At 39.0% G+C, this 14387-nt stretch overlaps 1 protein-coding gene across 4 annotated transcripts in view; it reads left to right on the forward strand.

Moving 5' to 3' along the window:
• The window catches only part of pde10a (phosphodiesterase 10A), a 188394-nt gene that overhangs the window by 157354 nt on the left and 16653 nt on the right, over nt 1-14387 (forward strand). For all 4 annotated transcript variants that reach the window (XM_036573720.1, XM_036573722.1, XM_036573721.1 and 1 more), the window contains exons 11-14: nt 959-1101; nt 4794-4886; nt 9580-9766; nt 13225-13367. In XM_036573720.1, coding sequence (XP_036429613.1) covers nt 959-1101; nt 4794-4886; nt 9580-9766; nt 13225-13367 — 566 coding nt within the window. The remainder of the gene's footprint in view (nt 1-958; nt 1102-4793; nt 4887-9579; nt 9767-13224; nt 13368-14387) is intronic.

Raw genomic sequence — 14387 nt, forward strand, 5'->3', positions numbered from 1 at the left:
GCCCTCTGATTCAAATACAGCTTTTAAAAGGCAAGATGTTCCACTGATGGCTCTCTCTCAAATGAAGGCCTAAGACTAATCCAAACCTGTTTTTCTCTGGCTTTCTTACAAAATCAGGATATTTGTCCTGAAAATATACCAAAACAAACACATCAATACGCACACACACACACATGCCAAGTATCAGATCACGGCCCCCCCTCCCCGTCTGCCTCTCTTCCTGCTGAGCCAAGCAGCACAGGAAGTGATGTTGGCAGGTCAGCAAGGGGACAGACGCGACCCCAGTCACATACTCCGACTTCAGGAGTCGGAGCGTCTGAAATTCTATCAGCCCCAGCCTCTTCCCAGCAACGCTTTATGCTAAAGCACTCAAACCAATAATAGTCATAACTCTTTCTTCAGAAAAGCGTCTGCCAGACACTTCCCACGTCCACAAGTCCACAGGCTACAGATGAGCAAAGAGCGACAGTAACAGGCTCAGCGTAATGTCGTAAAACTCGAGAAGGAACGAGATGTTTCCCTCGCCGTGCCTCTCATGCACAAACATGCAGGAGGAGAATACAGACAGCAGAAATGCTTCCCATGTGACTTTTAAAGATCCTTCCTCAAATGTTGTGCATCAAATTGCGTTGAGCTGAATTGTGACTCTCTTGAAAGGTTCTTCTGGGCCGTGGTTCTCAAACCGGTCCTCAAGGCCTCCCAGACGGTCCATATTTTTGCTATGTCATAGTGTGTTGAGGGTCAGGTTGAAGCAAAAATGTGGACTGCCTGGGTGGACCTGATGACCGGTCTGTGAACCTCTGCTTTAGGGAACCAGAAGTTGTTCTTCACTCCAAAGAACCCCTTTTTGGGCACTTGCATTGTTAAGCGTGTGTTATTGCACCATGCTCGACCGCGCTACGCAACCAAACAGGAGATGTGTTAATAGATGTGCATGCTGTTCTCTCTTGTGTTCCAGATATATGCAAAAAACCTGGTGAATGCAGACAGGTGCGCCCTCTTCCAGGTTGATCACAATAATAAAGAACTGTACTCTGACCTGTTTGATATCGGGGAGGAGAATGAAGGGAAACCGGTCTTTAGGAAAACCAAAGAAATTAGGTGAGTCTTTGCTGTCCTTTGTATGTTTAGCAGTGCATGCTCAGCATATCGCTGCTGTGGGAACAAAACCTCATATCTCCATTTTTGACATACTTGAAAAATACCTGTTGCTCTTTACATTGTGTGTTGATTTCATGATGAATGGACCAAAAGAAACGGCCCAGAATGACTTGGAAAAAATTCTGGTTCCACTGACTTACATTAAAAGTAACGTAGGTTTTTTCCTTCTCCTGTAAAGTTACCATTTTGGAGATATAAGATTTTCTTCCGACAGCAGCGATATGTTGGTTTTTGGTATCTATCAGGCGATCAGTAAAATGTGGCATGAAAATAGAGAAGTAAATAAACAAATAAGAACTCATCTGGTACCACTGGTTGCTTCTCTGTTCGGACTGTAGCAAGCAATCGCAATGCAGCACGTACTGATATAAATTTGGTGGCACTGCTGATTGTAAGAGCACTAACTAACAAAACCAGCACTATCAGTGATGTTATTTCTGAACAGAAACAGATTTTATGACACTGAAACCTCAGTTCAGATGAGGCAGCTTCCCTTTTTGAAACTCCTCCACAGAATTATAGAATCATGATTTTATCCATACTGTACAGGACGGTGAGAAGGGAGGTGGTCTAGCTGTTGTTTTTTCCAGTATTTTTAATTGCAAAAACATTTCGCTTCAACAGTTTCTTCTTTTGAATGTCTTGCTGTTCTACTTAATGGTCAGGAGCCAGTCTTGCTGGTGGTTGTTTATCGTCCACCCAAATACGCACCTCTTTCTTACCAGACTTGTCTGAACTACTGTCTGTCTGTGTAACTAATCATGATAGGATTCTTCTGACTCAATTTTCATGTTGATGAAACCTCAGAAAAAAAAGTTACTGAATTCACACGTTTGATTTTACTCAGCACGTAACTAGCCTGACACATATTCATGGTCACACTTTGGATTTAGTCTCGTCACAAGTTTTATTTATTAGCATATCGCCATCTCAAATCACTGCTGTGTGGTTTTTAGTATGTCTGCTTCTGCTGACATGAAAGACAGAGTAACAAAAATGAAGGAAAAATGATATTTTAGCACCTCAACAGCGGCTGCTTTTAGTAACACTCCACATTATGAACCTCCACTGTGTATATTAACTCAACAGGGCATGATGTGGTCAGCAATTTTAACTATAAGCTAAGAACTATTTTAGATCTCGTGTTACACAAGAAACAAAACCCTTGACCACAAAGTGCCATAGAAAAATGAACAGATAAACCTATTGAAAAGGAACTGCCGCAAAGCAGAAAGGAAGTGGAGGAAGACTGACTGTTCTTAAAAATAGCACTGATATTTATAACAATGCGGTCTGAACAGAGACAAAAATACTACTCAAAACTTATTACTGATAACGGAAACAACCCAAGAGTTTTATTTTCAATAATTGATCACCTGTTAAATCCTAAATTAACCATGACTATCTCACTGAGGCTTCAACATCAAAATGTAATGATTTTGAGTTCATTTTTAATACAAAAATAGTGAACTCTATTTTTATTCAACAGCAAAACACTATAAATAGTTTTGAAAAGACTAATGAGACAGAACTCAAAAACTCATGCGGTTAAATTCCTCTACCTGTGTTTTAGATCTTTTTCCAACAGCATTTTTAAAGAAGTGTTTGTCAGCCTTTGTCCAGGTGTGTAAATTGTGCTTTGTAAACAGGCACAATGGTCTTAAAACAGCAGTTGTAAGACTATTATTGAAGAAACATAGCCGTGATTCCTCAGTTCCGATCTGTCAACCTCTGTTTTTTAGTAAAATAATAGAGAAAATAGTCTTCTTACAGCTTAACAGTCAGCCTGCTGTTATTGCTTATTAATGTGTTAAGATGTTTATGACCTAATTAATAAGTATAAACAAGATTTAAACCTTTCTTAAATGCTTTAGTAGGGGTAGCGTAATAGTAAAGTGGTGCTGTCTATTTAGATATGCTGTGTACAGTGCAGAGTTTGGTTATACTTAGCCTTTCAAAGTGTTTCTGATGCCAATTTGCATGTTTTCTTTGTCAGTTTGCAATAACTAGACATGTTAAAGACTAACCAGGTTTATTTTATTACATATGTAAATGTTTGTGAAAGGTAAAATTAAACCCTCCCTCAGCAGCCACAACTGCTACACGCGCTTTCTTTGTCCGAACAGTTTCCAGGCATTTCCAACTTAGCAGTTACAGCTGCTAAATGGTGGCTTTTCAGTCTATCTGGGGTTTTTGGGTATTTTTTTGGTTTTGTTTTTGTTTATTTTCTCTCTCCCTTTTGTAGCCGTCAATCACAGATATTTGCACACGTGATATTGCTTATATATTGTTACATAAACCTCATTATTCTTTAATATTTTGTTGCAAATTAACAAAGAAAACATGTTCATTTGCTTTAAAAACATTTGGAAAGCTGGGTGTCCCAGAACTCTTGATGGGCAGCTGTTCTTTAAAGCTCTGCTGGCTGTTCCTGCTGACTGTGGGTGCTCCACCCTGGACAGTGTGCAGGCTCTTCTGTGGCTTACAGAGGCGCTAAGCCCTTAGCAATGTGGCATCGACGTGCATGTGACAGTGTTGAGTGTGTGTAATGAGTAATGAGATAAGCATACCCCCCCCCACTCAGGATGTAGTCACTTTAACAGGGTGCAGACCTACCACAGCCGCAGCGCAGTGTCCTAGCGTGACCTGGACACCGGCCTCATTCGATACAGTCAGAAATTACTACAGTTCACTGCTTTGGAGAGCAGTGAAAGTGTTCTCATGATTCTCTTGACTGCCTACTGTAAAAAATACACAAATCCTAACTGTACAGTAAGTATTCAGTAGCTATAAACTAACAGCACTATAAAGATACTGTGTCAGAAATCTGATTTTTTTCTGTAACACTATCCTTACAGTCAGAAATGTAGTCTGTAGGGCAGTGTTTATAGGTCTAAATGACACTTATATAAAATCGCCATGACAGTTGATTCAGTCTGAAAAACGTACATTTCTGCATAAACGTTGAGATGTCAGAGTGGTTTGATGTGAGGTGCTCCGTTCTGGAGAAGTTTTCACACTGGTGGTGATGGGAACCAGATGTCTGAAGATTTTAATGTCTCACAACGTTACTTCACAGATAGTTGTTACACGAAACGGTTACAAAATTTGCTGCATGATGCCTGAGACGTTGGTTTATGATGGTTCTGAGATAATACTTTGGCCGAAAATGTTTTTTTAATTTATTCAAGGCCAAAGGAAACTTTTTACCATCATCGACATCACATATATAAACTCAGAAGACACGTGTAGGTCCACTGGTGGATTTGGATAGTAAACAAAATGGCTATATTAGTGTTGTAGATGTCAGGACTCATACAAACAGACCGTCACAAACACTGTAAATAAAATCTGAGGTTTGTCTAGAATGGAACATTTTACATCAAACCACTCTGAATGACTTTGCTGACATCTCGACCATCAAATTATGGTGATAGTTTGGAAAATTGGTGGATTTCCCCTTTAAATCTACACAAAACTTTATAACAGCTTACTCCCATAAACACCATCTGTCATAAAAGCTGTTTTTGGCAACTTTAATGTCAAGTTGACGTAACACCTGTCAGGTGTTATAAACATAATGATGATGTGGCGTAGTTTTAATTTCATGTCATGGATTTGGCGTGTCCTAGGTTTTCTATAGAGAAAGGCATCGCTGGTCAAGTGGCGCGGACAGGAGAGGTGTTGAATATTCCAGACGCCTATGCAGACCCACGGTTCAACAGGTAACAGCATTTCTGTTTATCACTGTATATAAACTGTACATAACATGGCTGTATTACAACTCGCACAACCAAGTTCTTGTTATGGGCTGCTGGATGAGGAGAAATGACATGAGTCTCACACAAGGCTTCAGTAGACTGCAGCGTCCCTCTAAGTGTTCATGGCGTTAGTCATGTATAATTAACTGCCTTGGAGAAAGACTCTGGGGCTAGATGTAGCAAAATAACCTAATCGGCTCTATTAATCATGCTGTTTGTCACAGAATACAGATGCTTCTGCTAGCAGGACTGAGTGGACGTTTCGTGTCAATATGCTTTAAGGTGGTTCCCCAAAGCTCAAAATGAGCTAGAAACCTGCTAGAGGTGGGCAGTGTAAGTTATCATTAGCATGGTAAATTACATCACTGTATGCTTTCCTAAGTGCAGCGTGGGGATCATTAGTACTTCTGGAACACTGAACAATCGCATGTATAAGAAAAAACAGATTTCGATCAGTTGTAGAGTCTGTAAACAACAACAAACGGTGTTTAGTAACTGTGCAGACTGCATAGTAACCAGTAGCTGATTGGATGTCAGCACACTGTGCCTTTAAATTTTTCTCATGTATTTTTCCTTCTTTTCATTATTAAATAGTTTATTTTTCCAAACATTGAATTGAGTTTTTATGGCCATATTTAAACGTGACTTTTTTGCATTTTGACTGTTCCAGCTCGTTCACAAAATCTCACTCAGATCACACGCCTGATAGGAGTGTGTGTGAATTTGAGTATAATTTTTAAAACCTACTTTACTTTTAATGTAAGTCAGTGGAAGCCAGACGTCATTTTGGGTCATTTCTTTTAGTCCATTCATCACAAAATTTACATACAATGTAAAGGACAATGGGGTCTTTTAAATGATGTCAAAAACTGAAAAACGTCAAAAAACACTCCATATCTTTTCTCTGAACTGTTCAAAAACAGGTGAAACTAGATTTACAGCAGTGCTTTCTACCTTAAATGCATTTTGCCTACTGTCCCAACCTTTTGGAATTGAGTTTGTAACACATTTTCTTTGTTTCACATTTTTCTGTTCAGTTGTCATAATTATAGCATTATGACGTTTGATCAGTAGGGGGAGCACAACCTCAGACTCCGCCCATGAGCACAGCCATTGGCTCACAAACCACTGAACGCTGTTGTTTTATTGGCTCCTTACTGAAACAACTTCATGGATTGGTGCATGCTTCACGCAAATGATATGATAAATGAAGTACTGGTTGGCTGGCGCTTGATTTCACGCACCGAAGCTGATTCATCATTTGTGCTCAAATCTCCCCAACATACAAAAGTTTCATGAATCAGACGCAGTGTGGATTGTACGTCTTTAAAGGCGACCAAATCTGCAGTCTTTTTTGAACAGTTTTGATGAATAAAGGCTGATATGTATTGTTAAAATGTCTTTAGTTGTGGTGTGTTTTGCCGTTTCACCCACCCTTCACCACTGACACTCCACTACAGTGTCACTCCATATGAGGTTACACTGTGGAGGGCACCCTAATCACGAGAGAGGGTATAAACAAGGTATAAACGAGGGCAAACTGTGAGACGGCCTTGCAACTCTCCAGCAGAAACATGAAGCTGCCGTCACCATGGCTACGGAGAGATGCATTGTTCTTCTCTTCATGTGCTGTGTTAGTGTTTCGGCATTAACAGCAAGGATAATAACTTCCAGAAGACAAAAGTGTCTGTATATATATTACACACTATATAAAATAACACGTTCTCTCAAGCAGCTTCATGAGGAGCCACCTGGGATCACTTCTCAGCGTGAAGATCCATATATACTTGCTGGGAGCATTTAAAGAATATATAGAGTATGAGTGTGTTATGACCAGTAAAACACTGCACACTGATCAGGTATAACATTATGACCACCTCCTTGTTTCTACACTCATTGTCCATTTTATCAGCTCCACTTACTATATAGGTGCACTTTGTAGTTCTACAGTTACAGACTGTAGTCCATCTGTTTCTCTGCATACTTTGTTAGCCCCCTTTTACCCTGTTCTTCAGTGGTCAGGACCCCCATGAACCCTCACAGAGCAGGTACTATTTGGGTGGTGGATCATTCTCAGCACTGCAGTGAGACTGACGTGGCGGTGGTGTGTTAGTGTGTGTTGTGCTGGTCTGAGTGGATCAGACACAGCAGTGCTGCTGGAGTTTTTTTACACTGTGTCCACTCACTGTCCACTCTATTAGACACTCCTACCTTGTCAGTCCACCTTGTAGATGTAAAGTCAGAGACGATAGCTCATCTGCTGCTGCACAGTTTGTGTTGGTCATCCTCTAGTCCTTCATCAGTGGTCACAGGACGCTGCCCACAGGACGCTGTTGGCTGGATATTTTTGGTTGGTGGACTATTCTCAGTCCAGCAGTGACACTGAGGTGTTTTAAAAACTCCAGCAACACTGCTGTGTCTGATCCACTCAGACCAGCGCAACACACACTAACACACCACCACCACATCAGTGTTACTGAGGTACTGAGGAGGTGGTCATAATGGCTATGTTCACACAGCAGGTAAAGGTGGCCCAAATCTTCTTTTTCTTCAAATTTTCTCAGCAAATCTGATTTTTTTGTTTGTCTGTTCAGATTATCTTTTAAATGTGGTCTGTATGAGACATCAGTCTGAACAGATCAGCTCCTAAACCGACCCGCATGCACAAAAGAAGTCTCTTCTGATGTTTTGGTACAGAAACATCAGACTAAATGTTTATGAGTCTCAGCAGCGCATGAATTCCGATCTGGCTGTTCAGACTGAGTCGCGTTGCCGCAGATCGGATACGTATCAGATTTCAGTACCACATATGAAAGCGTTTCAAATAGGAATTGAAAATGTCAGATTCAGTGTGTTTTTTGCTGTTCACACTGACACACAGACACACATCTGTGTCACATTTGAGGACAAAGATCGGATTTGGGCACTTTTACCTGCTGTGTAAACGTAGCCAATGTTATCCCTGATCGGTGTATAACTTAACTAGAATGAATACAAATAAACATGAATACAGTTTTAAAAACAGTAGTAACAATTTTTTTAAAGACATTTTCAAAGCTAGTTAAAAGAACACAGCTTTGGTTCCAGATTTCTTTTGGACGTCCCCAACTATCATATAGATTAATTTAATGAACGATTGATTAGTTAAGCTGCTTATTGAATGATAAATACAAAAATACAGTTAAAACTGGGCTGTTACGGTTCAGCCAACACGTTAACATATATACAATCACCACTTACCGTATTAATGCTAAATGTTTTTGTTTGTTTTTGTTTTTTAACAAATAAACACTCCCTCCTCAGAGTAGATACTTAAATATAATTTTCTTGGAAAACTTTTGGAGAGTACTATATCATTTTTCTATCTTTTTTTTAGATTTAAATGTATTTTTTAAGCTAATTTTTTCATGTAGATACCACTTTGTACACAATTAGCAAATTTCATTAGAATTCAAACTCGAGCCTTGAGATCAAAATGTCTTTAAGATTATGAAAAATGCATATTTAATTAGGTGTGTCCAAACTTTGACTTGTGTATGCAGTACAATACATTGTGCATTTCTTTTAATTGATGCTTGCATGTAAGGCATTATGGGTAGAAGTCGGCTAAACATATGGGAGGGAAAACTTCACCACACACATTCAGTGAAATCAGTTTAGAGACAGGCAGTGTGAACCAAAGCCTAATGTGGATAAGCAACAACAACCAAACAACAAATAACTAAACAGCAGGACGGATCGTATATTGTGTCCTGTTGCCTTCATACTAAGACGCCATAGAAACCGTTATGTGTTTCTGTTGGTTCCTGGTGGTTTTGTAGTGTGTTTTGACTTTTCACGGTGGGTTGAAATGACGATGTAAACGATCCTAATAGTTTAACAGGTGACCATTGATTGATTCCGGGTGCGTTTGACGGTTTTGAAATAGGATCTAAAGGTGTTCTACGGGAAACTAGTGGTCTCTATTTGTAACCTTTAAGCCAAATCCCATCAGGAGGCAGAACTATCAAGCATCTTACAGCCCATTTAGTTTGGCGAATGGTGTTGGGTTCATTTCTGGCTGATTCCAGGTTGTTTAGCTGTTCTTCTGTCACAGCTGCCGACTGAAAAGCTGCTCAGTGGTGATGACAGTTTGGGAATTTAGTGTCGTCTCATCTTCAGAGTCTGACCAAATCGGCTGTTGGTCAAATGTGATCTTAAAAGTGTCCATTTTCTGTTTGTGGCAAAGTAAGAAGTAAAAACGTTCAAATGGCTTGACCGTCACCTACAGCTGTCAAAGTCGTTACTTAGCAACAGCGTCTCAGCGGAGTGATACAGTGTTTGTGGAAAAAAACGTGATGTTATGGTGAAATAACAGCACAGTTAGAACGCTTCCCAACCAATCAGCTTGCGTGGCCGGAACGAACTGTTATATGACCTGGAATATCCCCCAATATGACAAACCTTCCATACGAGCACACAAATGAAAGTGGAGTGGATAGGCCACGGGTACAGAGGCCAGAATTAGACATTCATTTACATCTACCATCAAAAGAGCTTTTTTGCTCTGTTTGTTTCCTCTCTCCTATCTTGACTCAGCGTCAGATCATTTACATCTATAATTGAAGGGGTTTTTTATGCTCTGTTTCCTCATGCTTCTCTTCCTTTCTGTCCGCAGAGAAGTGGACCTCTACACTGGCTACACGACACGGAACATCCTGTGCATGCCCATCGTCAGCCGGGGGACCGTTATAGGCGTCGTGCAGATGGTGAACAAGCTGAGCGGAAGTGCCTTTACTAAAACGGACGAGAACAACTTTAAGATGTTCGCTGTCTTCTGTGCTCTGGCCTTACACTGTGCAAATGTAAGTGGCAGACCAGTGCATTCACCAGTGCTGTGCGTAGCCCTGCTGAAGGGCCTGTGGGTGATCTCGCTTTGATAGTAGTTCAGCTAAAAATCTCATTTTCCCCTCCCCCCACATGCAGTCCATCAGCCAGGATTATATTTTTATTAGACTATATTTGTAGTACATTAGTATAGTTATAGTATATTATGAAACATATCTTGACTGATTGACCGCTAGGCCTCTGCCACAATCATTCCAAATTGCCTCATCACAGTTATTTTAGCTGATCGCAAGTATTTTCCACAGTTAGCTTTCGCAGTTGTATATTTACATTACTACAAAGAGAATGTGAATTGTGTTTGTGCCTGTTTGTTTGAGGCAAATGCATATAAATAAAAGAAAGCAGAAAACACATTATGGGTCTTACGGAAACAACAAAAGTTGTGACTGGTGCTGTAACACCTTTAGAGGGCAGCAGTGAGTAATGTTTGTTTATTTGAGCTTGATTTGTTTCTATCATCAGTTGGAAGCAATTAAGTATCAACAGCTAGAAAGCAACATGGCTGATTGGCTGCTTTGGTCTTTTTAGGCTTGTTCATAAACAGTTGCGTACAATGAACAAAAAGGCAAAATCAAAATTGTATGAATATTATATGTAGTACGATCAAGAAATTTTAGCTAATTAATGATGATTTTAGCTGATGATATGTATATATATATATATATGTGTGTGTGTGTGTGTGTTAGCTAAAGTTTGATCATTGTGAAGCAATCCTTTAAGCAATCTCAAACAGACTTGCTTAGATGCTGCTTAGACACTGTATAATATACCGTAGTGTCAGCATAGAGTAAAACACGGGACGCCATGATTCCACCACAAGAACTGCACCTTAGTAAACACCAGGGCAGGAAGGCACATATAAAACACTGAACTCGTAGGGGAGGTCACTAAAAGCCACAGGCTTAACCCTAATGGTGACCACCCCCCAACACAGAACACCCACACCCCCCGACACAGAATAACACAATAATACATACACTTATCTTTAGACTAACGAACAACAACATTAACAGCAATACAGTCCTCTTTAGGAGGGCTCGCGTCCCCAAGCAGTGTACTTCTGTTCATTATAAATAACAGTATGTCACACAGTGTCAAACCATGTACGCATGCACAATGCTGCTTTTTTCAGAACCGATATATGCACATATTTATTCAGTATTGTCAGTATAAGCTGTTACCTGCACCTCCTCGTACATTCATTATTGCACTGCCTTTTATCTCAGGATAGATCTTATTGCAGATTTGTTGTATATATACACCTGTAGATAGGTTTTTTGTATATATTCTTCTTTTTATATTGTATCACTCTTATTATTATAACTGTGCTGTGTTGTGTGACTGATACTGGCTGCTAAATTTCCTATCTATCTATCTATCTATCTATCTATCTATCTATCTATCTATCTACCTATCTACCTATCTGTCTATCGATCTATCTTTCGATCTATCTTTCAATCTGTCTATCTATCTATCTATCTATCTATCTATCTATCTATCTATCTATCTATCTATCTATCTCTGTCTTTCTTTTTATCTTTAGATGCTAATACTGATGCTGAAACTTTGAGTGTCGGCTAACACACAGTCAATATTTTTTCCTTTAAAAAGTACTAAGCTTTAAAATGAAGAAAAATTATACGATGTAATATTTATATAGCACTCTTATTACTATGGTGAAGTCCCCAGTGCAGCAAACCTTCCAAAAACAACAGGATAAACTAAGTCTTATGCAAAAGTTTGGGCTCCCCTCATCAAATTGTATGTTTTGTTGATTTACTAAGTGAAAATAAGTGAACACGTCCTCTACAGAGAACACACTTCTGCACATTCCAATATGTTAAACTCAGCAAATAAATAGAAATTGTGTACTAAACTGTGCAGGAAATGCCGTGTTTAAGTTCTCTGTAGAGGATGTGTTCATTTATTTTCACTTAGATTATCAACAAAACATGTAATGACCGGGGGTGTTCAAACTTCAGCATACGATTGTCCTCAGACACTGTACTAGCCACACTTTCACTGTCGTCATGTGACCTTATCGTGTGGTTACTGATGTTATAGCGTTACTTAGTTTGCTTTGCTCTGCGTTTTGTGATGCAGCAAGCAGTTCTGTGCTGTTTTAGTCTAGATTTGTGACAGAATCGGGTCAGCTTCATTCTTTTTTTTTTCTTCGGTATCCGATCCAGTATTTTCTGGGGTTATCAGCCCAATACTGACACCCAGTATTGTATCGATGCTAGTTAATGTGACCCCTTAATATTTTGAGGCTACAAACACTTTTTTACCTGGTGATGGTTAGATTGAGATGTAATAACTGTAGTTACAGTAAGGCACTGTGGCGGAGTTTAGATTTATCTGCTTCAGTGCGTTTTTTGGCAGAGAATGGTCATTAATAAGATATTTGTCATTACTGGGTGTTTTTGGGGTCACTTATTTTCCACATAAACCCCAAAACCACTCACAAGCCAGAAACAGCCAGAAACAGCCCTCTGTCTATATCAGATACGTCAAATGCTTTGAATCTTCACTCAGAATTTAACTTTATTTAATGATACTTACACTCAGAGGACAAATAGGACCTCAGCACACGTCGTTAGATGGCAGCACAGTGTTTGTGTGTGAGATAAATTGTGTTCCGAGGTTTGCCATTAGTGTGGTTTGGTTTTTTGATATGTGAATACAAAGCTGGAATTGTGTCTGAGGTTTGGCATAACATGTTACTGTTTTGGAAATTTGGCTTAACGCTTGTTTTCCTCGGTGTCAGTTTTAGTGTCTAAATAATTGCAGGGAAAACACTGTGAAAAAAAAATACCCACCCAGTGCACCCACAGCTATTTCAGTTAGTTATAAAAAAGAGTAAGGAATATTGTGAGTGCCGCAGGATTGGGTGAGAGGAAACTTGGCAAATGCATTTTTTTTCATATACAAAGCTTTTTGATGGTGGTTTGCGTGTGTGTTTGTGTGCATATGCTTGTGTGTGTGTATATGTTCAGCCTTATGTAAAAGTTTGAATACCCCCAGTCCAATTAAATGGTTTATTGATGTTCTAAGTGAGAAGAAGTTAACACATTATTTACAGAGAACACACTTAAAAGGCCAGTTTTCTGCAAAATTCAGTCCACAGTTTCTACATAAAATGTGCCATAATTTTTGCACAGACCACATTTAATGTTTTGCTGAATATGTTAAAAACAGCAAATAAACAGTAATTTTGCATTCAAATTTGCAGAACTGTGTCCTCTGTAGAGGATGTGTCAACTTGTTTTCTCTTAGAAAATCAACAAAACAGGGGCGCCCATACTTTTGCATATGATTGTATGTCTGTACGATGGGTTAATTCAACAGAAAATAAGTTGCAGATGAAGGAAAGTTTGACCGAGGTGTGTGTGTGTGTGTGTGTGTGTGTGTGCAGATGTATCACCGGATCAGACATTCGGAGTGCATCTACAGGGTGACGATGGAGAAGCTTTCATATCACAGTATCTGCACATCGGAGGAATGGAAGACCCTCTCACAGCTGACCCTTCCAGACCCCATATACAAAGAGATTGAGCTGTGAGTAGACGCTGTGGTGTTTGACAATCCAACCATATATTACTTTTCCAATGATAAATGATGTCACACTCCATCTTTCTGAGTATGTTATGTATATCATCAGTAATTAAAGAACATTTGTTCATTATTCTACAGTTATTATCATTGTTTTTGTAATATGTAAAAGTCATTCTGTGATAACACTTATTTACATAGTTACTTACGTAGGGGATCGTATTTACATATGATTTACATTCTGTATCTACAGGTTCAAATCCCTACCTGCAACTTTTTTGTATGTTTCAATGTCAACAAAGACAAACATAAATGTAAAATGTGTTTTCTTTCTGTTACGGGTCACTCAACAAAGCCACTTCAAAACATTCCCATAAATGTTTGAGTGTCATAAACATCACACAGATAAAGTGTTCATGTGATTTAGATCAGTTGGTGCAGCAAAAAGTTCATTTTACTATTTTGACGTTTTTTGGCATTTTTGACCCAAATTCTCATTACTGTGGTGTGTCCACGTATGTGTCTCATTACCGATATTACTGATAATGCGGTAATGAGAAATGGGTCACTTCAATTGGAAAATGTTACTTAAAACTACTTTAAAATTAAAATTAATTCAAAAATCAATTATTTAGGTTTGTTTTTAACAATTCAACCAGGCATTATTGTTTGTATATCAAAAAAAGCGTTAAGTTTGGGCAGCATTTGTCAGAATTTGTGAGAAAATAAGCCATTTAATATAACCAAGAAAAAAGCTAAAGATGAAGCCCAATATAAATAAAAAAAAAAGTTTTTGAAAAAAGTTTGCTGAAAATTTTAAATCAGGCACCCAGCACATATACGGGGAAATGCCCCTTTAAGAACAGCATCCATTTACTGTAAAGAGTCTGAGTGTGAGTTTATCATGTGCAGGATGATGAAATATAATCACACGGTACACACAGTTACAGGAAAAGAACTGGAACAGCAGACAGTTTTGCTTTTACATATATACATAGTGCTGTTGTTGGAAAAAAAACTCATATC

The sequence above is a fragment of the Colossoma macropomum genome, unplaced genomic scaffold, assembly GCF_904425465.1.
Source record: "Colossoma macropomum unplaced genomic scaffold, Colossoma_macropomum, whole genome shotgun sequence".
NCBI classification, from domain to species: Eukaryota; Metazoa; Chordata; class Actinopteri; order Characiformes; family Serrasalmidae; genus Colossoma; species Colossoma macropomum.